At 37.6% G+C, this 25,117-nt stretch overlaps 1 protein-coding gene across 2 annotated transcripts in view; it reads left to right on the forward strand.

Annotated features, from left to right (window-relative positions):
• The first annotated feature begins 7,836 nt into the window (after positions 1-7,836).
• Positions 7,837-25,117, forward strand: part of LOC131068614 (E3 ubiquitin-protein ligase COP1) — a 67,931-nt gene continuing 50,650 nt past the window's right edge. The window contains exon 1 of one of the 2 annotated variants that reach the window (XM_058003845.2): positions 7,837-8,305. In XM_058003845.2, the coding sequence (XP_057859828.1) occupies positions 7,961-8,305 (345 nt within the window). In that variant the 5' untranslated portion in view covers positions 7,837-7,960. The remainder of the gene's footprint in view (positions 8,306-25,117) is intronic. The other variant, XM_058003844.2, reaches the window with a different exon arrangement.

Consider the following 25,117-nt stretch of genomic DNA (forward strand, 5'->3'; position numbering starts at 1 on the left):
TCTTTGTCTGGTTGTTGTAACATTTGTAGGCCTTACTCTTGGTGGAGTAACCAAGAAATATGCCTTCATCACTTTTAGCATCAAACTTACCAACATAGTCACCTCTCTTGATAAAACATTTACTACCAAAAATCTTAAAATAACTGACATTAGGTGATCTACCATACCAATATTCATAAGGAGTTTTATCCTTACCTCTCTTTACCAATATCCGGTTAAAAGTGTATACAATTGTGCTAACAGCTTCTCTCCAGAAATTTTTTGCTACACCTCCTTGTATTAGCATCATTCTAGCGGCTTCAATAACTGACCGATTGTTCCTCTACAATATTATTCTGCTGTGGTGTCATAGGTGCAAAAAGTTGCCTCTTAATTCCATTTTCTTAGACATTTTATCTTCTTACCACTTTCCTTTTTAGCTAAGGCCTTGAATGCCTTAAACTTACTAAAGGCTTATGTTTTGTCCTTCAAGAATTTGACCCACATCATTCTTGAGCAATCATCAGTGAAGATCATAAAATATCTATCACCTTGAATACTTTTAGTCCTTATTGGTCCACAGAGGTCTGTATGAACCAAATCTAACAAATATTCTGCTGAGAAAGATTTTCTCTTAAAAGTTGAGGATGTCATCTTCCCTAATTGACATTCCTTACACAGAGCATTCACCGGTTTGTCCAACTAAGGCAAACCTCTTACCGACTTGGACTTACTGACTTTGACAATGTTATCAAAATTTATATGACAAAATCTCTGACGCCAAAGCCAACTATCATCTACTTTAGCAATTAAACAGTTGTTGACTTTAGGATTTAGGTGAAACAAGTTACCTTTTGTCTGCTTGTCGGTTGCAATCAGTTCACCTTTTCTCCCATAGATTGTACATTCCATTCTTAAATTCCAATGGATATCCTTTGTCATTTAGTTGAGCTACACTCAACAAATTGTGCTTTAATCCTTCAACCGAGTAGACATCATTTGTACTGCTCTTTCCATTAAGAGAAATGATTCCCTTTCCTTTGACCATGCAGGGTGAGTCATTTCCAAATCTCACAACTCCTCCATCAAATTCCTTCAAAGTAAGAAATTTACTCCGGTCACCGAGCATATGGTGTGAACAACCACTATCTATGATACAATCATTAGAACTATCCATGCGAGAAACTAATGCCTTCTGATTAGATGTCTCCTCTTTAATGGCAATAAAGACAATGTCTTCATTAACATCTCCCTCAGATTCCTCATTAGTGATTCCACCATCAACTGCAATGAGGCAATCTCTTTTGCCTTTTCCTTTGTACTTCTTGTACTTATCATATTTATGCTCATTGTCACCATTAGGAAAGTTAGCAACAATATGTCCAATCTTGTTAAATGCAAAACACTTCAAAGGTAATTTACCTTTGTACTTACTGGTACCTCCGGGTAACCGCTTGGCCAACAATGCTTCAAGTTTGATCAGACTGTCTTCATCATCAACTTCTCTGCTGGATCTAGACTCGTAACTGTGACTAACATCTTTGCTTTTCCTCACAGGTGGATTAGAAACTGAAGCTCTAAATGCAGGTTCAGATTTATGAGCACTACCATCATAACCATTTAACTCAACTGCAGTAAGTTTACCAATGATGGGGTAAAGAGTTACCTTTGTTTTATCAATAGACTTTAGCTTTTGAATGGTTGCAACTCAGATAGCATAGACCGATAGAAGGGTTATCAACACCTTACTAACCATTGTGGCATCCTCCACTTTATCACCAACACTTGTGATCTCACCAACTATCTCCTTGATCCTTTGACCATACTATTGAATATTCTCACCTTCAGCCATCCACATGTCATCAAATTTACCTCTCAGACTCTCTTCTTTGGAAATCTTCACATGCTCATCACCGCTATGGATTTCCTCAAGATTTTTCCACACATCATAAGTAGTCTCTAGACCATGGACATCAACATACTCTAAATCAGACAAAGAACTGATAATGGCTTCCAATGCTTGATTATTCTCTTGTTGCTCTTTCTTTTGATCATCAGACAGAGTCCCACTAGGTATAGTATATTGTGTAACAACATGTTCCCAGTATTGACTTCCTAGACACTTGATTTAGATTTTTATCCTATCACTCCATATTTTGTAGTTTTCCCTATTAAACCTCGGACCTTCTTTCTTCATCATGTTCTTCTAGATCTTTACCTCAAGCTGTTAGGCTTAGACACTAGAGGATTTGAATAGCTCTGATACCAATTGATGGTATGATGAATCAATAAGGATCTAGACAACTACTAAGAGGGGGGGGGTGAATCAATAGATAGAAAAATAACTAAAGTTTCACCAAACTCAAAAACAATCTCTCAAGTCAATCACTGAACAAACTGGTTCAAACACCAAGCTACAAACTGCAATAGCACTGACAGTTTACTGGTTTGACTGGCATATCAAAATAACAATATAACAGATCTAAAACTCCCAGCCCATTTAACCAAAACATCAAAATACGTTACTGACAATAGTAAAAGCACATTTCAGATAACTGTCAGCCATCTTAACATAACTAAATGGATTAAATAGTTAAGCAAATTAACCATATCAAACATAACCACAAAAACCATTTACCACTCGACACAATGATTTTTGACATGGAAACCCAAATGGGAAAAACCATGGTGGGGATGAATACCCACAAGTATTCTGAACTCTTCTGAAGTTTGCCCTGTTAGGAGCCAAGACTGTTAAACCTTTACAAAATGTCTTGTTAAGAACAGATCCTGTTAGGGACCACCCAGTTAAGGGATTGACTATAATGCCATGTTAGAAGCAATACCCTGTTAGGAGTAACCTCGATAGAGGATTTTAAATCCAAGCTAATGGATCACCTGGTTAGAGGATTTAGATAGCACTAAGCTTGTTAAAGCTTACCCGGTTAAGGGATTTAACTGTTGTAATTGTTAGAGAACAACATGGGTTTTGTGATTTGGTAAATAGCATTACTCTGCTTGATCAGATCCTTTTTATGCTCCTATCCGCCTTCACATATACTGCAAATACTCCTTCTAGTTCGACAATCAATCACACTGACACTTAACCGAAATTGCCAACATTTCAACAAAACAACTCATCGACCTTATAAACAAAACAATAGGTTGGTAACACGTCACAAACCTAAGATCTCATAGAGATTACAAACAAATCGGTTCAAGTATGATCATTAGATTACACAACAATCAACAACACATTGTTCAAGACAACCTCGACCGCTGCTTGATCACTGCTCATCAATTCTTGTAACTCATCACGTGGTTTCTTCTTCATGCAATATACTCACTCATTCCCAAGATAAAACCATTGTCTCTACACATCAAAAACCACTTGAAACTCATCACATACAACATGCATACGTGGCATAATCATTATCGATCATCATTTGATCATAAACTAATACAACTAATTCACCAAGCTCCATCAGTTAAGGTTTGACACATCAATAGGTAGGGTTACCGATTGATCTCACTACTTCTTAAGTAATATTAGGTTCCTTCACTTGCTCACCTACTGGTTGCAAAACAACATCATAACAACATCATTACCGGTTATAATTGACATCAACGACAACGTAATAGTTCATCAATGCAATCTTCAATCAAATACCAACAATGATAGGTTTTTTTTTCAACATATTTAATTTCACTAGTTTTAGAACAGTCAGCTTGCAGCCACTGCTGTTGCAAATAACCAGTCTACCTGCAACCATTGTTGTGTAATTAGTTTTGTTTCCAACATTGTTGTGTTTTCAATTTAGTTTATTGTTTTGAGTTTATTTGCTATACACAACTGATACAATAGCTTAGAAGGTTTCCATAGTGCAGATATATTGTTGTCTCATTTCAAGTTCACGTCCTTGGGTTGTTAATTAAATGTAGCTTCTAGTTCATGAAGGGTTGCTCAGTGTGGATAAAAATCCCTAAGTTGTGAATTAGTATCCCAATCTCAATTGCAATTAAAAATCTCAACAAATGCATTGGAAATATGTGCTTGATTATAGGATAAATCAGGGAAGGGTGTTTCTCACCTACCCCAATAGGGTTAATTGGCCAATAAATTAAAATCTTCCTGCCATAACGCGTGTAGCTAAGTTCAACAATTGGGTTGTTAGATACAACATGCACACACAGGTTCCATACCCAAAAGTTGATGCCGATTTGCTAGGAAACTTCATCGTGAGGGACGGGAGCTTCTCATGAGCACCAGGAAGCGAAAGCTTCATTTGGTTGGGCAGATAAAATGCATAGGTCATATGTTCGTCTTCCAGATTGCAGATGAAGGTGAGTCCAATGGCAAGGAAGACACTACACCCGGATACAAAGATTCATATTATATCATTGTAAAATCCTATGTATTATTGTATATTGTATTATGGATTCATTATAATAGACCAATGTGGTCTCATGATTGAGATATGAAAACTATGTAAGGGATTAATGGGGTCTATTGCCATAAATGCGACAAGAGGTCGCCATGTAAATGTAAATAACAAAAAGTAAGGAAAAACCATCAACCCACTAACCTACTAACATGTGTCCTTGTGTGCATGACTCATCTCTTATGTCTTTTATTTGCTTAGTTTCTATCTTTTCAATCATGAATGCATGTTTTATTGATACTATCGAGTTGATAAGTTATTATTACTCATTTGCACATTGATCTTATATTGTATTAATCATTAGTTAACATAGAAATTCAAAGTTCTTCATGCACATTCATGTTTAGTTATCTTAACTTATTTATACTAACTATAAGTTGCAACATTTATTTTGATAAGATATTTCTTATACTTGATAACATATAGTCCTTAATTTATGAGGAATATCTTAACGTTCATTTATGAGGAATGCGTTATCAAAATCCTTATCCAAATCCAACTTATATTCTTATAAGTTGCATTTGTATGATAATTTATATTCATGCGAAAAATGCATGTTAGATTATTATTTCGGTATGCATATATGTTCATACTAATGATAATTTTTTATTCATTTGTGATAAATGTATGTATTCTTTAATATATGCAAGTTATATTTAAATAGGATTTAATGATGATAGTTTTACTAAGGTTAGGACTAGCGAGTCCTTACAAAAGTAAGGAAAAAGAGTAAAGGACAAGCAAGCTTCAAACCAAATAATTCAACTATAGATAACTACATTACCCTTAAAAATTTAATTGAAAAAGTATTGGACAACAAAGGAGAAGAATTTTTTTGTTGCTTTATTGACTTCAAAAAACCATTTTATACTATCCCTAAAATTAAGTTGTGGAATGTGACGAAAGAAATTGAACTACTAAAAGAGTATATAGATGCAATCCATAAACTTTATGAGCAGGTTAGCACTATAATCCTAATACATAAGGTTATTAGAGACTTTCAATAATGACACGAGGCTTTAAAAAGGTTGTCCACCTTTACCCTCCCTATTTGGCTTATATATTCACAAGTTGAAAGAATGAATAAATAGATTAGGAGGATACAAGGTCTGCATAGTTAGTTATGTTATCAAACTCCTTTTATATGCATATGGTCTTATATTAACCACAACAACCACCTAAAGTTTAAGGGATCATTTGAAAGCCTTAAAGCTCTTTGGTAATGAAGTTAGAATGCACATCAAGGCCAACAAAACAAAGATTTTGATCATCTCAAGATGAAAGAATAAGAAACATAATAGCCTCATATTTGACGGAAACACACTTGGGATAGCTACAAAATACAAGTACCCAAGGCTTGACTTCACTAACAAGCTTAGTTGAGAAACTTGCATAATGAAAATAATTCAATGTGTATGGAGAGTGTTATGTTCACTATAAAAACATGTGCAAATATGTTGATTTATGAGAATGGAAAACCACTAAGGTCTTGTCTGGGTAGCTAGTAGTATTAGTGGTGCTCTTTGATTGCGAAGTTTGGGTTAGTGATACATCAAGTCTAAAGTGGAGGTAAATTGAGAGAATTTAGAAATACTTAATCACAAGAAACTAATCACAAGCAACTTTAAAATTGATGTGTTAGTTTCACACATAATAATTCTAGTAAACATGTACTTTTCCAATAGAAGTAATAGCTATAAATCATCTCCTATGCCATATAAAAATAGAGAAAATAGTGGAGGGCATGTGACCAAAGGTTACACTGAGAGAAGAGTTGATCAAAAGAAAGAGGACATGAATGAAACGAAACAAATTATGAATGTAAATGTAATGAAACTTCTTAGATTTAATTGTGTGAATTTTTATGTTATTAATTATGGATGACTAAATGGGGTATTACCTTACAAGAATATCAAAAAACTATCAAGAAGTAAAAGCTATGTGAAGGAAAAATTTAAAATAAATATGTGGACAAAGCAACATGGGACGAAAAAAGTAATTCTATACGTTAGTATAATCTTATCCATGAAAATAGTTGAAAAACACACAAAAGCAAAAAAGCCACTGAAAATGAAGATGCTTATAACCTAATTAAAGAAAAAATTGAACCAACTTAGATACAACAAGGATAAACAAAATGTTCCAAAAAAAATAAAAAATAAAAAATATACATTTTGTACACCTCAATCAACATTAAAATAAAATGGTACTATATTATAAAACACTACGCATATTAAAACATTTGAGACACATATTAAGACAACTTGGAAATACATAACATGTTACTATTTGTCTTTTGAGCCAATTTCAAGATTGACAAAGGGAGGCCTACTTGTGGAGCTTTCTATCGATTGTTGTTGTTGTTGTGTAGTGATTGCACTTGGTCTTTGTTGTGCGAAGCAAAGCTTCATAGCTATGTGATGTACAAAATTTGCTATTGTTGTGCATTCATTTATATTGTGGCATTTGTTGCTAATATATTATGTAATTTTTGTTGTTGTTTTGGAATTCTTGATGTAACCATCTTGTAGTTAAACTACTTTTCAGTAAAAAAAGATCATTTTTTTTATACATTTGAAAAGAGATATTAAATAATTTTTTTGATCAAAATTTAAATGAGAATGAATTTAAAAAAATAAAAAATAAAACTCAAATTAAGACCTTACCATTGTGATCTAGTTTTAGCAACACTAATTTCAGTTTTGTAAACAAGTGAAAATACAAACAATCATTATCGAGCCCTTGGTTTGTTAGTGAAGTCGAAAGGTTCTTAATGAGCTCACTAAGGATCAAGCCTTGCTAAGTGCAAGGCTCCGACATCATAAGGGATGAGACTGAGATCCTGCCCTGAGCAAAATTAGCGATACCCCTGAGTCCTTGACTCTTAGTCAAAGAGGTTTCAACCTAAGACTCGTGCTCCTATATCAAATAGCTAAATTAACTTTGTGAATGAAAAATCCTCCATAAAAAAAATAAAAATGAAACAATAATTACATCATATTCTTAAAACATTAGGAGGGAATAAAACAAAGCACAACTATGCATCGCCTCCATTAAGTCATTTAAGGATAAATGTAATTGTTTTATTTCAACTCCAATATAAAAAAGAGAAAAGTATAGCAGTTATCGGAGGATATTATAATGACCGCATTTCCCCAGGTTTATCTAGATGGACCCTCGCACTTGATACGACGACGTGAAGCATCCATATTTTAGTGGCTCAGAGTTGCCGGCCCATTTCACACCTTCCAAACCCCCACCTCATATTCGACACTGCTTTCAAAATATAGCATTAAATACACCCCGCCAAATACAAAAATAATTTTAAAAAATGAGGGCTGATTCATGACGTCATCGTGGGGAAATATCACCCTCACATTCTCGCACCCCCGTGGCCACTTTACTTAACTCTAGTTTATTCGTTATAACCCCGGGCGAGTTAAAGCGGGGTTATACAGGGGGTTCACTTGCACACTGTAAACAAAACATTCTGTATGGCTCTGATAATCTGTTAATTGACAGGAGAATAGAGGAAAACAATGGAAGGTTCTGCCGGAGTTCGCGTGCCTAATTCCGTCAAGGCGGAGGCAATGATGTTGCAGGAGGCGCCATCAAGTGACGTGAACAATAATAATACCGGTAGTGGAGAGTGGCTTTCGCAGGGATCGAACCCGGGTCTGCCCGGTGTAAAAAAGTTGGATTTGGATAAGGATTTTTTTTGCCCTATTTGCATGCAGACAATTAAGGATGCGTTTCTGACGGCGTGCGGGCATAGTTTTTGTTATACATGTATTATGACTCATCTGAGTAATAAGAACAATTGCCCCTGCTGTGGACAGTATTTAACTAACAATCAGCTCTTTCCCAACTTTTTGCTTAATAAGGTCAGCTTTCTATTCGTTAACTTCTGTTTTTTGTTTTAAATTTAAGATCTGAAGGTTGAATTTTCGTGTTAATGTTAAGTAAATATGAGGTGCTGATTTTATCCACTGGAAACTGCTTATTCTATATGCAATTAGGCGTCACTTTCTAAAGATTATAGACGGAAATTTTGTGTTTTAAGTTTTAAATGGAAAATTTTGTTTGAAAGTGTGAAAATTGTAGGTGTTTTTTCTCACTAATTTACGATTACTACTCTGGGCGTCTTTTTTAATGAATTGTAAGAGCAGATAAGGTTGAAATTGCGTGTAAAAGTAAAGTAAATCACTGGATATAAAGTGTTGGTTTTGTCCTCACAAAATTAAAATTGAAGGTAATAAAATTGAAATTTCATTTGGAATTACAAAAATGAAGGAATTTGCTCTTGAAGGTGCCATTGCTATCACGCAACTTTTATTTATTCAATGTGAAAGCAGAAGGTTGAAACTTTGAGTAGGAAGCTTAATTTTTTTTTTTAAATTGTGTAGTTACGATATTGTCCGCATGAAATATGTTCACTCTGCGTGCATTCTCTTGGTTCATTATATGTTTCCATTGGCTTAACTTTTAACTAAGGTAGTTTGTAGATTATCTTTGAACTTAAGAGCCTAAAGCTGAAAATTTATGTAATTTTTCTGTCAAGGTGCATTTTGAGCGGCCAAAGCTTAAACTGTTAGTTATGCATAGAAAACATCTAGACATTACAAAAGAAATTACATACACAAAATTGCAGAAAATAAGCACTGTTCTAGTGTTACCAAAAGTGTGACTATGCCAAATTAAAGCGTGCAGCCATTTTTATGCCACATTTAAGAGCACAAGTGAGTAGTTTTGTATAGGAAATCTGAATGGAAGAAATGTACAATATTGATTTTATCTGCCCCAAGTTTAAGAGCATAACATGGAAATTTTATGTAGAAAGTGTAAAATTCGCCCCCACCCCCAAGTATATTAGAGAATCTTGTAATTCAAAATGTAAAAACAGAAGGCCGAAATGCAAATAAAAGTTCAATAAATATGAAATGTTGAATTTGTCCACACAAAATTTGCCTGTTGCATATACATTTTGAGCATCATTTTTTGAGATTGAATGGAAAAGAATAAAATGAAAATTTCTTCATGAATGTAAAAATTGAAGAATTTTTTCTTTTCTTTAGGTGGTACGATTTCTGCTATGATACTCCTTTTTGTTTTAACGTAAAAGCACAAGACTGAAAATATGTGAAAGTTTAGTATGTGTGGCGTTGATTTTGTTTGTATGTCAGACCTATCATATATGCATTGAGATTTAATTTGAGAAAATAAGATAGAAATGTTGTTTATAAAGAATATAAGTTGAAGGATTGGTTTTCTCAGTAAGGTATGATTACTACTCCGAGGTCCTCTTTTGTTTAAATGTGAAAGGAGGAGCTTAGAATTTCATGTGGAAGTATAGTATATATTTAATGTTGATTTTGTCTACATGAAATTTGTCAGTCCTGTGTTTGCTAATTTTAAAATTGAGAGAACCAGATAGAATACTTATGAAAAACTCGTAGAATTGAAGGTGCTCTTTATTTTTTAGTGTGAAGTCAAAGGTTGACTTTTTGTTGGAACGTTACATTATGTGTATTATAGTGTTGATTTTGTCTATGTTTATGGAATGCAATTATTTTATTAAAAGAATGGAAGTGTACATGTAGCGTTCATGAAGACGATGTTATTAAGAAACAATCATAAACAGAAGAAAAATAGAAACTAACTAAAATGTTCATTATGATACATTATTGACCATTAATAATTAATAATAAAGATATTATTCTAATACCCTTCCGTAATGGTCAATCTATCAACTACACCAAGTTGCCTCCTAAATTTTACAAACTTGTCCAGGCTCAGAGACTTGGTGAGAATATTTGTTGTTTGATCATCTATCGGAACATACAGCAACTGAACCAATCCATCTTCAATCGGCTTCCAAATGAAGTGACAATGAAGTTCAACATGCTTGGTTCTCTCGTGGAAGACCGGATTCTTGGCCAGTTTGAGCACCCCTTGATTGTCACAGTAAAGGGGAGTAGGACTTGCTTGAGACATCTACATCTTTGAAAGCAGCCTCCGAAGTCAAACTGCCTCACAAGCTGCCTTGACTGTTCCTTGCTACTCTGCTTTTGTCAAGGAAAGAGCCATTGCCTGTTGCTTCTTGCCAGTCCATGTGACTGCACCGGATCCCAAACTGAAAACATACCCAGACGTTGATTTCCAGTCATCAACAAAACTTGCCCAACCTGAGTCTGTAAAACCAATGAGTCTAGGATCGTGACTTCTGCTGTATAGAAGACCAAAATCAGAGGTGCCTTTCACATGACACATCACATGCTTCGTTGCTACCCAATGATCAGCCTTGGGGGCTGTGGACAAGCCAAATGTTACTCATTTTGGCTGTAGGAGCAAAAGTCCTCATAGTCAATGCCTTCCTTCTGTGAGAACCCCCTAGCAACGAGACGAGCTTTGTACTTGTCAAGAGTTTCATTAGCTTTGTACTTAACTTTATACACCCATTTGCAACTAATGGGTTTCTTCCCTAGTCGAAGATTAGAGAGGACCCAAGTGTTATTCTTCAGAAGACTTTGGTGTTCAGCTTCCATAGCCTTTTCCCACTCAGGAATTCCTTTAGCCTTAGAATATGTTTGAGGCTCAAAAACACTGTGAATGTTGGCCATGAGAGCCAAGTTGACTGTAGTTTGCTGCTTGCTCTTGTTTCTGGAAGATCTACCTGTTGATTTGTTTTTTAATGCACATGCGAACACAGAATAAAATACCCAAAAGTATCTTATCCTCTCTTGAACAAAGTTTCTCAAATGCTGAAGATTGGCTTAAGGATCACTTGAGACAACTCCAAGGTTCATAAATGTTAGGTCTTGACGTGTGGATAAGCACAGTGGGTTGATGTGATTGCTGGTATCACAAAGGCACTTACGTTGAATTGTTGAATGCTTGAATCGCTGGAACTCGATCATCTAATGTTGCAATCCTGTGATGCTTTTCTATCCTAAGCTAACTTGAATTGAAAAAAGGGCAAAAGATAAAGGGTTGGGGAGTTCTATTCTAAGACCTAGAATGTAAGAAGATGGATGAATGATTAGATGGAATCCTACTGGGCAAGGTCTCACCATCAACTTGAACAATTTGACACAAGCTTAATGCAATCTTCTAAGGACATTTCAAAGATGTTCAAATCATTACCATCAAACATTGATCACCATTCAAGTTAAGGCATGAACAATGGACTTATGACAATCTGAAGTTAAGCTCATATCACTCCAGTTGACCACACAAGGCACACTTACAATCAGCAAGAGGCTAGTGGTATGGACTAAACGGATTCCATATAAATGCATTCAACAATTTCTTCCATTCAATCTAATCAACATGAAAGCAAATTGAGAAGTAAAGATCATGCAAGTTGTTGAAGCAACAAATCAAATTCACCACAACTTCAATGAAATCAATTGTTGTTTACAACAAGGTTTGGCAACAATCTTTGCCGTCTCCTAATCTAACTTCTACTCTAATTGCTATGCTATTCTTCTCCTACTACTAACTATTCACTACTCACTATTGCTATTACTATTCACTATTAACCCTTTACAAATGAAGAGCTTGAGCCTTTTGTAATACTTTCAATACAATTCAATGGCTCAGATCAATTTGAGATCAATGGCCGAGATTTTACAATGAAAACCCTAGTTAGGGTTTGTTACAACAAACTCAGTTTTGGCCAATGAAATAATTACAACATTTTAGCATAACCAAAAGATAATAAGGGTAGGTGCCTCGAAGTTTGTGCCATCATGGGTGAGTCAGGTGCTTTGAATCAAGATGTGCTGATGTGGAACTCCTCTGATTGGTGAGTAGTGACTGGGATGATGACTAGGATTCCACCTTTAACTTGCACTTGTAGGCTTGATAGATCATCATGAAGGAATATTTCTTGATACTCAACATTATTCAGCTTCAACGATGATGATGATCTTCTAACTTTGATTAACTCTTCTGAAACTATCCTCTTGAGGGTTTCAATCATGGAGGTGCAAGGTATAGATATTAGTTTTGAAGTATTGATGTTGCCTTGGAACGAACTTTTGATGTCACCACTGCTTCTCTCCTTTGGAATTCCTTCTTTGTGACTCCCTTCATGTCGTTGATTCTTTCAATGCATTAGACTTTGAGTATCTGGATCATGCTCTTGTATTAGTGAGTGCTTCTTGTGTAATCATCTTCTTGTGCCTGTCTAAGAAGTTCCTGTGAGGATATCTTCCTTGTATCTTAATCTTGATGTTGAAATTTGATCTTCGAGCAACTTGTTTCAATCCTTTTTCTATGCGATCCCCTTGATTTCTTTCTTCGTCTCTTGCACAACAAACAAGCAAGCATCAAACACACATGATATATATATCTTCTATATAATCTCCTAGTTTGGTATAATTATGTAATTGCATGTGGTTTGCAGGTTTAATAAAAGCATTTAGAGAGAATTTGCCTTCGTGAAGGAGCACTTGAAGTTGTTTTTCACTCCTAGAGAAATTTGCTCCAATACTGATGTTCATGAAGTTACCCTTAGACTTGCTTCACATGAAGTGATCTTTGAACTTTCACCTTTCATCTTCTCAACTCAAAATGACTCTTTCCAAACATCAAATTAGTTAAGGTAGTGGTCTTGTAATCAGTCTTGCAAATTCGCTCTTGAATCTCAGAAAATGAAGTTCGCTCCCCTCTGTCCATTCATGAAGTTCGCTCATAGGTGCTCGAACATGAAGTTTGCTCATGTCCCTCCAAACATGAAGTAAACTTGCCTTTCATCATCTTGAATTCGAATTTGTCCTTTCCTAAATAGGTTAAGGCATCAGTTCAGCTTAAGGTAATGATCTATTAGCTGCTTTGTATCTTGTTTTGAAACAAATTCGCTCATCTCCTCCAAATTGTGAAGTTTGCTCATGTAGGCTGATTCTTGAAGTTCGCTCATGTAGGCTGATTTGTGAAGTTTTGCTCTCAAGTGTTTGAAGATGAAGTTTGTTCCAAATTGAATCAACTCAAGGTAAATGCTATCAAATCTCCTTCGCTCCTCTACTTCTAACATGAATTTTGCTATGCTCCTTCAAATTGTGAAGTTTTGCTCTTAGGTGTTTGAAGATGAAGTTTGTTCCAAATTGAATCAACTCAAAATAAATGCTATCAAATCTCCTTCGCTCCTCTACTTCCAACATGAATTTCGCTATGCTCCTTCAAATCATGAATTTCGCTCATCTACCTTAGTTTGTGAAGCTCGCTCATGTACCCTGATTTGTGAAGTTCGCTCATGTAGGCTTGAACATGAAGTTGATTTCAACTCAAAATTATATCGACTCAAGGTAAATACTCTCACATCATTTCTCGGGCATATGAAAGAAATTCGCTCTCACTTAGGAATATATGAAGTAAGATTTCGCTCCACTTAGCAAGCTTATTAAATTCTCTCTCCTTCCTCAATTCCTGAAGTTTGCTCTCCTTCCTTGATTCCTGAAGTGAATTTCTCATGAAGATTGCTCAAATTCAAAGGCAAAGGAAATGCTTTTCAAGAGGAGATTGTTCAAATTTACCATCTCCAGCAGCTTTTTATCAAAATCTCCATTAATTCGATCCCCTTAAATGGCTATCTCCAGCCTGCTCTCATCAACACTTTCCTTGTCATGTCCCTTCTCTAGCCGCTGTAATTTTTTCTCCTAATAAGGCTTAAGTATGTTTCTTCTCCATACTTAGCCAATTTTATGAGTTAGAGAAGTCTTTTGATTCAATAAGTGGTGGGGTCCGGTTCACTTAAGTGGCTTCCTGATTTTCAGTCATGGCTTGGGGCCAAGATAAATTAGATATTTTATGACTTCTTCCTACCTTGTGGATCAGCGCTGAGGGTTATTATTTTCCCTAAATTATCGCCAAGTTTAGGTTTAAAGGGGGAGCGCATATTTTAGGGTTGAGGGTTATATTGCTACGGTGGAAGAAAAGGAGGTATTCTGCAATCAATATGATTTAATATTATTTTTGGTCTGCCGCCAGAACTCCATGCTAAGGACGCAACCCCTGAGCATCAAGCCTTGGATGCCACCCCAAGCAAACAGTCCCAGTCACTGCATGCATGCTACAACAGTGTATGTGCGGTTACAGTAGCAGATTTCAGTTTCGGAATTACAGTTCACCATTGCTGAGGGTTTCAGAGGTATTTATGAAGGTTTCAGAGGTATTCACTCAGGCAATGCTGATGATGGACAATGAAGGGTTTGAGATCGTCGTGGGTCCTCCTCTAGATTTTTTTTTAGCTCTTGGTATTCCTCAATCATCCAATAAGAAATAAATAATATTGTTTTCAATACCTTACTTCTGTTTTAGACAGTTTAGGCATATCTGGTTTATATCCAATAAGATTGATCTATCTTGAATGGAATGCTTCAATTTGATAGTATTTTCAACTCAATACCCTAGCTGGGTTATTTCAGTGGTATCAGAGCCACAAACCCTGCGAGTCTGTGGGGTTTAGTTTGCTTTTTCGTTGCATGTTCTTGTAACAGGGTTCTATGCACTCTAGAGGGTTAGAATATCACAAATACAATACAAGGAGTAGGTATGGACAACGTGAAGAAGCCGAAATTATCCCAGTTGAATCTGAGATGGGTGAAAGAAGAGATGCAAGTCCACCTAGAGATTTGAATAATCAACTGGATAACTTTTTGACAGTGTTCGCCCAATAGCAGCAGCAAATGATGCAACAGTTCCAGGACAAAATGATCACAGCCATAGGGCAATTGAGAATTGATCATGCTTGCTCAAGAAGGTCAAGTAGTCATCACAATAGAGGTGAGGTTGGATAGGGAAATCAAGATAGAACTGCCTCCAATGTGGTATGGACAGCTGATACAAGGTCTGGTCGACCTTTACGTCCTCAATTTTTACCACGTCAAAATGACAGAGAACCCCCTCCTGAAGCAGAGGAAGAAGAAACTCATGTCACAGTTGATGTCATGGTGGCACAAGATGAATATATGCAGCTACCAGCTGACGTAAGGCAGCTAATGAACTTAAATCAGTTCATGAACCAATGTAGGGACAAGTCCAGGAATCGTCAGGAAAGACAAGACAGGAGGCCTAGAGGTCCAGTGAGGCAAGCTTTCCAGCCATTGGAATATAAAGATGCCTTGAATAAGATAAATATTCCAACTTTTAATGGAATTGGAGAACTATCAGCGAGATCATGGGTTCATAAGTTGGATACCTTCCTGGCACTCAAGCCCATAGAAGAGGAAAAGGCAATATAGTTTGCTACCATGCATTTGGAAGGGGTAGTATATGACTGGTGGCATCACGGTCTCGTTTCCCAGGATCATGCCATGATTCAATCATATGAAGAATTTGTTAATAGGCTGATCACCCGCTTTGACAGGAAAGATATAGAAGTTTATTACAGAGAGTTGGCTCAATTGAAGCAAACCGAACAGCTGGAATCATATATCAATGAATTCTAGAAGATTGCAGTAATGGTGCCCGATATGCCTTAGGAAAGGATCACCATGCTCTTTGTTGAAGGACTTAATGATAGATTGATAGGCTTAGTGAAATCTCACAGGCCGAACTCCCTTGATGATTCCATCGGACTAGCTATGGATTTAGAAGTTTCAACACCTTATCAGCCTCACAAAAAAGTATACAGTCCATGGAAAGCTGAGAAAAAAGGCCCGAATCAACAAAGGAGTACAAGTTTCAACCAACCAAGAAGTACTCCTTCAAAGGCTGATCAGGAGTCTAGAAATGAGCTTAGGAGGAAGAAGTTGTGCTTTTCCTGTAAAGAGCCTTGGGAACCAGGACACCGCTACCTTGGTAAAGGCAAACTTCATTTAATTGAAGTTCACTCAGAAGATGAGGATGAGTCCGAGGAAATGGTTGAGAAAGATAACACACAGGGGTTTCAGAATCCACTGATTGAATTGGAAGATACCGTTGTTGAAGAAAATCCACAGGTAGCTACTCTCTGTGGAATTCCGAAAGGTAGACCTTTTCGGCTGAAAGGAGTCATAAAGGGACAACGAATAGTATGTTTGGTAGATAGCGGCGCAACTCACAATTTCATTGATGAGAGTCTTGTTAGCAAACGTGGACTTCAAGCAGAGGAGTTCCCTGGATTTAATGTGATTGTGGCGGATGGTTTTCCCTTGAGTTGTACCCAAGTTTTACCTCAACTTAAAATTCAAATGGGAGACTATACCTTGATAGGAGATTTTTATGTTCTTAATCTCAGTGATGTGGATGTTGTCTTGGGTCTCTAGTGGCTTGAATCCTTAGAAAGGTATGTTCAGGATTTAAAACAAATGCAGTTGGAGTTTATGGTTGAGGGTAAGAAAACAGTGTTGAAAGCCATGGTGGATGGTGGACCTAGAGTAGTCTCTGCCAAAAGAATGGAGTCTCTTTTCCGTCATGATGACATTGAGTGGGCAGCCCATTGTTTTGTTTCTAATAATGCTGTTACAAAAAAAGAACTAGTCTATCATGTGGATATACAGTCTATGTTGGACAAACACGGTGCAGTGTTTGGAGATATTCCACCAAGATGTCCTCCTGATAGAGGATTTGAGCATGTTATTGAGCTGGAAGAGGGCTCAAAACCAGTAATAACCACTCCTTACAAACATCCTTGTCACTTCAAAGAGGAAATAGAAAAGACAATTAAGGAGTTGCTGAAAATGGGTCATATCCGGCCAAGTTCTAGTTCGTTTGCTTCTTCAATAGTGCTGGTCAAGAAGAAAGATGGCACATTACGGATGTTTATAGACTACAGAGCATTGAATAAAAGAACCATTAAGAACAGGTACCCTATTCCTAGAATAGATGAATTGTTGGATGAATTACATGGTTCATTTTTGTTCTCCAAAATTGGCACTTCCGTTGTCATTATGGGCACTTCGAATTTCTTGTCATGCCCTTTGGTTTGACCAATGCTCCTGCAACTTTTCAGTCTTGCATGAATCATGTATTCCATGAACAGTTGAGGAAGTTTGTATTAGTATTCTTTGATGACATACTAATATACAGTAAAACGTGGGATGAACATTCACAACACTTAGACGTGGTCCTCAACATCATGGAACAACAATCTTTGTTTGCCAAAGCTTCTAAGTGTGAGTTTGGAATGTTAGAAATTCTCTACTTGGAACATGTGATAGGTGTTGACGGGGTAAAGGTACATCAGGAGAAGATTCAGGCAATCCAGGGGTGGCCAATTCCCAAAAATATCTCTGATCTCAGAGGATCTTTGGGATCATGTTGCTATTATAGGAGGTTTATACAAGGCTTTTCCCAGTTAGCTTCGCCATTGACTGATCTTACAAAGAAAGGGGCTTTTCAGTAGACCACAAAAGCACAAGTTACCTTTGAGAAACTCAAAAGTGTTATGAGTACATGTCCAGTGTTAGCACTACCGTATTTTACAAAGCCTTTCATTGTGGAGTGTGATGCTTCAGGATATGGAATTGGAGCAGTATTGATGCAGGATAGACATCCTATTGTGTTTGAGAGCAGGAAGCTCATAGATCTAGAAAAACTGTACTCCACCTATGACAAGGAGATGTTGGCTATCATGCATGCTTTAGCCAAATTTAGACAGTACTTGGTGGGTGCTAAATTTATTGTTAGAACCGATCATAATAGTTTGAAATATTTTTTGGAACAGAAGGATCTTAATGAGAGGCAGCAAAAATGGGTGAGCAAGATTCAGGTGTATGATTTTGATGTGGAATACATCAAAGGGAAGAAAAATGTGGTGGCTGATGCACTTTCTAGGAGGCCTATTCTTTGTTCACTTACAAAAGTTTCAGCTGATTGGAAATCACAGTTGGTGGCTGAATATGCTAAGGATTCTTTTGCTTGTTATATACTGGATGAGAAGATGCATGATGACAGATATACCGTGCTAGAAGATATAATATACTATAAGGGTAGAATCTATCTTGTACCAGGGTCCAAGTTGAAGCAGAATATCTTGAAAGCTTTACATGAGACTCCCATGGTCGGGCATCTAGGTTTCTTTAAGACTTATAGGCGGATTAGAGAAAGATTCTCTTGGAAAGGTCTTAAGGATGAGGTGCTGCAATATGTTCGTGAGTGCTTAATTTGTCAACAGAATAAGGCAGGACATACCTTTCCAACAATTTTTCTACAACCCCTACCCATTCCTGAACAAAAGTGGGAGGGTATTTTAATGGACTTCATCACGGGTCTCCCAAGGGTACAAGGGAAGGATTGCATATTTGCTGTGGTGGATAGATTGACCAAATATTCCCATTTCTTTGCCATTGCCACAGATTACTTAGCACCACAGGTTGCTGATTTGTTTTTTAGAGAGGTATTCAGATTGCATGGTCTTTCGAAGACCATTGTTAGTGATAGGGACAGCAAGTTCATCAACTTGTTTTGGCAGGAGTTGTTTCAGTTGGTAAGGATAGAGCTGACACCGCGTACCAGTAATCACCCTCAGACGGATGGGCAGATGGAAATAGTAAACAAATGGATTGAAGGCTATCTCCGAAATTATGTTTGAAGACAACAACGTACATGGATCAGATGGCTGTATATGGGTGAATACTGCTACAATACAACATATCATATGACTATTGGGATGTCCCCATTTAAAGCTCTGTATGGATATGAGGCTTTGTCATTTGTGGACTTGGCTTCTGATAATAGCAAGGTACCCCGGGCAAGGGAGACTATATTGGAGTACCAAGATATACTCAAAAGTGTTGAAGGATAATATTCTACATGCACAAAAACAACAAAAAATGTATGCAGACAAGCATAGAGTGGAAAGGGAATTTCAGGTTGGTGATTTAGTATTCCTTCGCTTGCTACCTGACAGACAATCTTCCCTAAAGAGCAGTGGAGCAGAAAAATTGAAACCGAGATTTTATTGACGCTATAAGGTGATTAGAAGGATTGGAGAAGTTGCCTATGAACTTGAGCTTCCCTTAGGTAGTAAGATTCATAATATTTTTCACATTTCCTGTTTGAAGAAGGTTGTGGGACAACAGACAATTGCATCTCCTGAATTACCACCATTAGATGAGTCTGGGAAGTTGGTGCTTGTACCTGAAGGCATTCCTGATTGGCGAGAGAGAAAACTGAGACATAAAGTGATCCGGGAATATCTAATTAAATGGAAGGATTTACCTTTAGAAGATGCTTCTTTGGAAGTGTTGATGTGTTTTTCATGCACATGCGAACACGAAATAAAATACCTAAAGGTACCTTATCCTCTCTTGAGCAAAGTTTCTCGACTACTGAAGATCTCGCTGAAGGATTAGTCGAGGTAACTCCAAGGTTCTTGTATGTAGGTTCTCTACTCGTGGATAAGCTCTCTGTGGTATGATGTGATTTTGCTGGAATCACAAGGGGACTTACACTTGACGACCTAAACGTTTGATTTGTTGGAATCACAGGTCCTATTAACTAACTGGAAGACAAACAAATGACAAAAGATGCAGGGTTCAGGAAGTCTACTCTACTACCTAGAATGCAAGAAGATGGATGAACGACTAGGTGGAGTCCTACTGGGCTGAGTCTCACCATCAGGCTTGAACAATCCGACATCAACTCAGTGCGATCTTCTAAGGGATGCTTCCAATATGTTCAAATCGTACACCATCAGACTGATCACCATTCAAGATAATGCATGAACAATAGACGTGTAACGACTTAAGATTAAGCTCATTTTATGCCAGTTGACCACGCAGGGTGCACTTACAATTAGTAAGAGGCTAGTGGTATGGACTAGACGGATTCCACACAGGTGGATTCAACAATTTTCTTCATTCAATCTAATTATTTACCATCTACAATGAAGATTCAACAAGAGACCATGCGTATTGTAAAGAAATGACATTTTTCACCATATCTTCAATAAAAAAAGGGGTTCATTTACAATCAAGGCAACAATTTCTTGCCTTCTCTTCCTAATTTACTCTAATTGCTACTCTATCAGCTGACTATTCACTATTTCTAACTATTCACCCCACTACTGACTATTGACTAACAATTATCTTTACAAATGAGGAGCCAGGGCTTATATAGTGCCCTCAATACAATTCGATGGCTCAGATCAACTTGAGATCAATGGCTGAGATTTTACAATGAAAACCCTAATTAGGGTTTGTTACAACAAACTCAATTCTGGCCAATGAAATAATTGCATTATTTGGACACATGTCTTCTCTGGAATACGACCAATGGATAATCGGGGTAGGTACATCGAAGTTTGTACCATCTCCAATGAGTCAGGTACATTGAATCTCGACACACTGAGGTGGACCCATCCGATTGGAGGAGTGATGATTGGGATGCCACCTTGTCTGACGCTTGCAACTTGGTTGATGTTCAATTTGATGATGCCGAGAAGCTAACTTTAATTAACTCTTCCGAGACTCTCTGCTTCTCCAATGGACCCTTGCTTTAACCTCCTTTGTCTTTGATGTGCAGGATGGATGGTGTACCTTTCCTTCAAATGCTAGACTAGAAGAGGTCGTCCTTGATGATGCTGGACTGGAGGAGGTCATCCCTGCTGATGTTGGACTGGAGGAGGCCGTCCTTGCCCTGGCTTGGTCTTCTTTCACCTGCAAGACAAACCATAAAATGATTAAGGACACATAATATATTTATTCTAACATAGCATTTTATACCTTAAATCATCATCAAAAGATATTAAAATGAAGCTTGCTCAAGGTTCTCCCCAGGGACAGGACCTATCCAGAATTTCGCTCTGGACCCTTTGGAAGGGTCAGGAGCGAAATTCTCATTTTAGCTCAAAATTCACACTTTTGAAGGTCAAACATCTTTCCAAGGCATTCCAAATAGTTTTTCTCACCCTAGTCCAGGCCTGACTTAGCACAAAAAATAAAAAAAAGGATGGTTTTAGTGTTTTTCACTCTGGACCCTTTGGAAGGGTCAGGAGCGAAATTCAAGTTTTAAGCTTGATCCTTCATCTTCTTCACTCCAATCTATCTTGCAAGGCTAAATAACATCCTTCCATCCTCAACCATGCCCTAAGAATCAAAGTCTTGGCCTCACACAAGGGAAAAATAGTTGATTTGAAGAATTTCGCTCTGGACCCTTTGGAAGGGTCAGGAGCGAAATTCATTCCTAGCTTGTCTTCCCTCACTCAATTCCATTCTTCTCACTCTGTCTCCCCTTGACTCCCTCAATTGGATCTATCTTTCAACTTGACAACATTTGCTTGATCCTCAGAAGGCCTAAAGGGAAAATTCGCTCAAAATCATGGCCAGGGACAGGACCTATCTAGGATTTCGCTCTGGACCCTTTGGAAGGGTTAGGAGCGAAATCCTTGTTTTAGCTCAAAATTTACATTTTTGGTGACCAAAATCCATTCAAGGGCAATCTTAAGGCTTATCTTACGTAGGTCTCGGCTTAGCTTGGCACAAATTTTGGAGAAAATGATGGGTTTTAGGATTTACGCTCTGGACCCTTTGGAAGGGTCAGGAGCGAAAATCTTGTTTTAGACTCATTCCTCCATCATTTCAACTTGAACTCACCTCCAAGACTAAGGACACTCACTCCTATCTAGGCCATAAAAATCAAAATTTTAACTTGTCTTGCAAAGAAAGTAGGTGATCCTAGGATTTTCGCTCTGGACCCTTTGGAAGGGTCAGGAGCGAAATCCTTGGTTTGGGCCAATTTCCATCATTTTTCAACACCAATTAACTTCAAAAGGTAAGAACATGTCTCCTCGCACCCATCCAAGCCATGAAAACCTAACGTTTGACTAGACTTGCAAGGAAAATAGGTGGTTTTAAGATTTTCGCTCTGGACCCTTTGGAAGGTTCAGGAGTGAAAATCACTTTTTGGCTCAATTCCTTCAAATTTGATAATCATTAATAATTCAAAGTCATTCCTAAGGCCTTCTTTGATCCTGATCCACACTAGATTTGGCATAAAATTGAGGGAAAAGATAGGTTTTGCACAATTTTGCCCTGGACCCTTTGGAAGGGTTAGGAGCGATTTTCAAGTTTTCTAGCATGTTCATCCATCATTTCATCTTGAATTCACCTCACAAGGCAAGGAAACACCTCTCTTCTCTCATCCAACCCAAGTTTGACTTGATTTTGCAAGGAGAAAAGGTGATTAAAGAATTTTTGCCCTGGACCCTTTGGAAGGGTCAGGAGCGAATTTCTTCCTCTAGCCCAAAATCATCATTTTTGGAGACAACAATCAACTCAAGGGCAATCTCAAGGGCATTTTTCACCTTGGTCTAGGCATGGTTTGGCACAAATTTGAAAGGAATATGTAGATTTAGGATTTTCACTTTGGACCCTTTGGAAGGGTCAGGAGCGAAAATCTTGTTTTAGGGTTATTTCTCCATCCTTTCAACTTCAAATCACCTCCAAGACTTAGGACACCTCGTCTCACTCCTCTCTAGGCCATAAAAATCAAAATTTTAATCTTGCCTTGCAAAGAAAGTAGGTGAACTTGGGATTTTCGCTCTGGACCCTTTGGAAGGGTCAGGAGCGAAAATCTTAACTTGGCTCAATTCCTTCAATTTCGATGATTTCTAGCAACTTGAAGTCACTCTCAGGGGCATCTCCTTCTTGATTTTACCTTAACCCTCACTCATCTAGCACAAAATTGATAGCAAAGAGAGGTTTTGAGAAAATTCGCTCTGGACCCTTTGGAAGGGTCAGGAGCGAAAATCTCATTCTTGACCAAAAATCATCATTCTTTCAACTTGAAACTTCATTGCAAGGTAGAATCTCACCTTTCTTCGCCCTAGGAACAAGGTTTTAAGCCTAAGAAAGGTCAAAAGGTAGGCTTGTAAGGAATTTCGCTCTGGACCCTTGGGAAGGGTTAGGAGTGAAATTTCTTTCCTTGGCTAAAACACTCATTCCTCAACTTTTTCAAACGTCCTTAAGGGTTTCAATATGCCCATTTTCTCTTTCAACATACCTTGGACATCAAAATTTGGCCAAATAAGGAAAGAAATGAGGTCTAGGAGGATTTTCGCTCTGGACCTTTTGGAAGGGTCAGGAGCGAAAATCTCATTCTTGACTTGATCCTTCATCTTTTCAACTCCAATCTTCTCTGGAAGGTAACAAAACATCATTCTTCACCCAAGAAACAAGGTTTGTGGTCTAAGCAAGGTCAAAAAATAGGCTTGCAAGGAATTTCGCTCTGGACCCTTTGGAAGGGTCAGGAGCGAAATTCACCTTCTTGGCTAGAATCCTTCATTTTTTTCACCTCCAATCCTCTCTAGAAGGTAGCTAACATCATTCTTCACCCAAGGGACAAAATCCTCTTCAAGGCAAATATGTATCAAAACCTACCAAACCATGCCTTAGAAGTTCCTAACTTGGTCAAGCTAAGAAGCAAAATAGAGGAAATATGAATTTCGCTCTGGACCCTTTGGAAGGTTCAGGAGCGAAATTTACATTCTTGGCTCGATTCACCCTCAAACTGGCTTGACTTTGTTCTAGGCTAGATCCTTGATTCATTCCTTCCCTGTCTTAGCCAAATTTGCTCAACCACTCATTGACTTCCTCGAACTCAAATTGGACACCACCAACAAAACCAAGCTTAAAGAAGACCTAGAAAGAAACCCATCTACTGACTCATCTTAGCTCGAGCAGAGCCTACTATCCATTGATCCCTCTGGCAACACTCAAAAAGCAAAGGCTAACAGACAAAACCCTAGAAACCCAGAAAAACAAACCCTAGAAAGCAAAAAGCAGGGGTCCCCATTTGCAATGGGGCGATGTGTGAATACGTCACAACAAGAAGGAGAGGAAATTTTGCAACATCCAAACTTGCGATTGCTTGTGGATCAGCAATCTCGGGAAGGGAGGACTGTCATGTCCCTTCTCTAGCCGCTGTTATTTTTTCTCCTAATAAGGCTTAAGTATGTTTCTTCTCCATACTTGGCCAATTTTCTGAGTTAGAGAAGTCTTTTGATTCAATAAGTGGTGGGGTCTGGTTCACTTAAGTGGCTTCCTGATTTTCAGTCATGGCTTGGGGCCAAGATAAATTAGATATTTTATGACTTCTTCCTACCTTGTGGATCAGTGTTGAGGGTTATTCTTTTTCCTAATATTATCACTAAGTTTAGGTTTGAAGGTGGAGCGCATATTTTAGGGTTGAGGGTTATATTGCTATGGTGGAAGAAAAGGAGGTATTCTGCAATCATTATGATTTTATATTATTTTTGGTCTGCCGCCAGAACTCCATGCTAAGGACGCAACTCTTGAGCATCAAGCCTTGGACGCCACCCCTAGCAAACAGTCCCAGTTGCTGCATGCATGCTACAGAAGTGTAGGTGCAGTTACAGTAGCAGATTTCAGTTTCAGAATTACAGTTTGCCATTGCTGAGGGTTTCAAAGGTATTCACTCAGGCAACGCTGATGATGGACAATGAAGGGTTTGAGACCGCCGTGGGTTCTCCTCTAGATTATTCTGTCAGCTCTTGGTATTCCTCAATCATCCAATAATAAATAAATAATATTGTTTTCAATACCTTACTTCTGTTTTAGACAGTTTAGGCATATCTGGTTTATATCCAATAAGAAACAGTTCCAGAACTGTTTGATCTATCTTGAATGGAATGCTTCAATTGATAGTATTTTACTATTTTCAACCCAATACCCTAGCTGGGTTATTTCATTCCTTGATGCACTCTTCTGTCCAGCCCTTATGCCAATTGTTCATGTCTATGAGCAAAGGAA

This window comes from Cryptomeria japonica, chromosome 3, assembly GCF_030272615.1.
Source record: "Cryptomeria japonica chromosome 3, Sugi_1.0, whole genome shotgun sequence".
Classification (NCBI taxonomy): domain Eukaryota; kingdom Viridiplantae; phylum Streptophyta; class Pinopsida; order Cupressales; family Cupressaceae; genus Cryptomeria; species Cryptomeria japonica.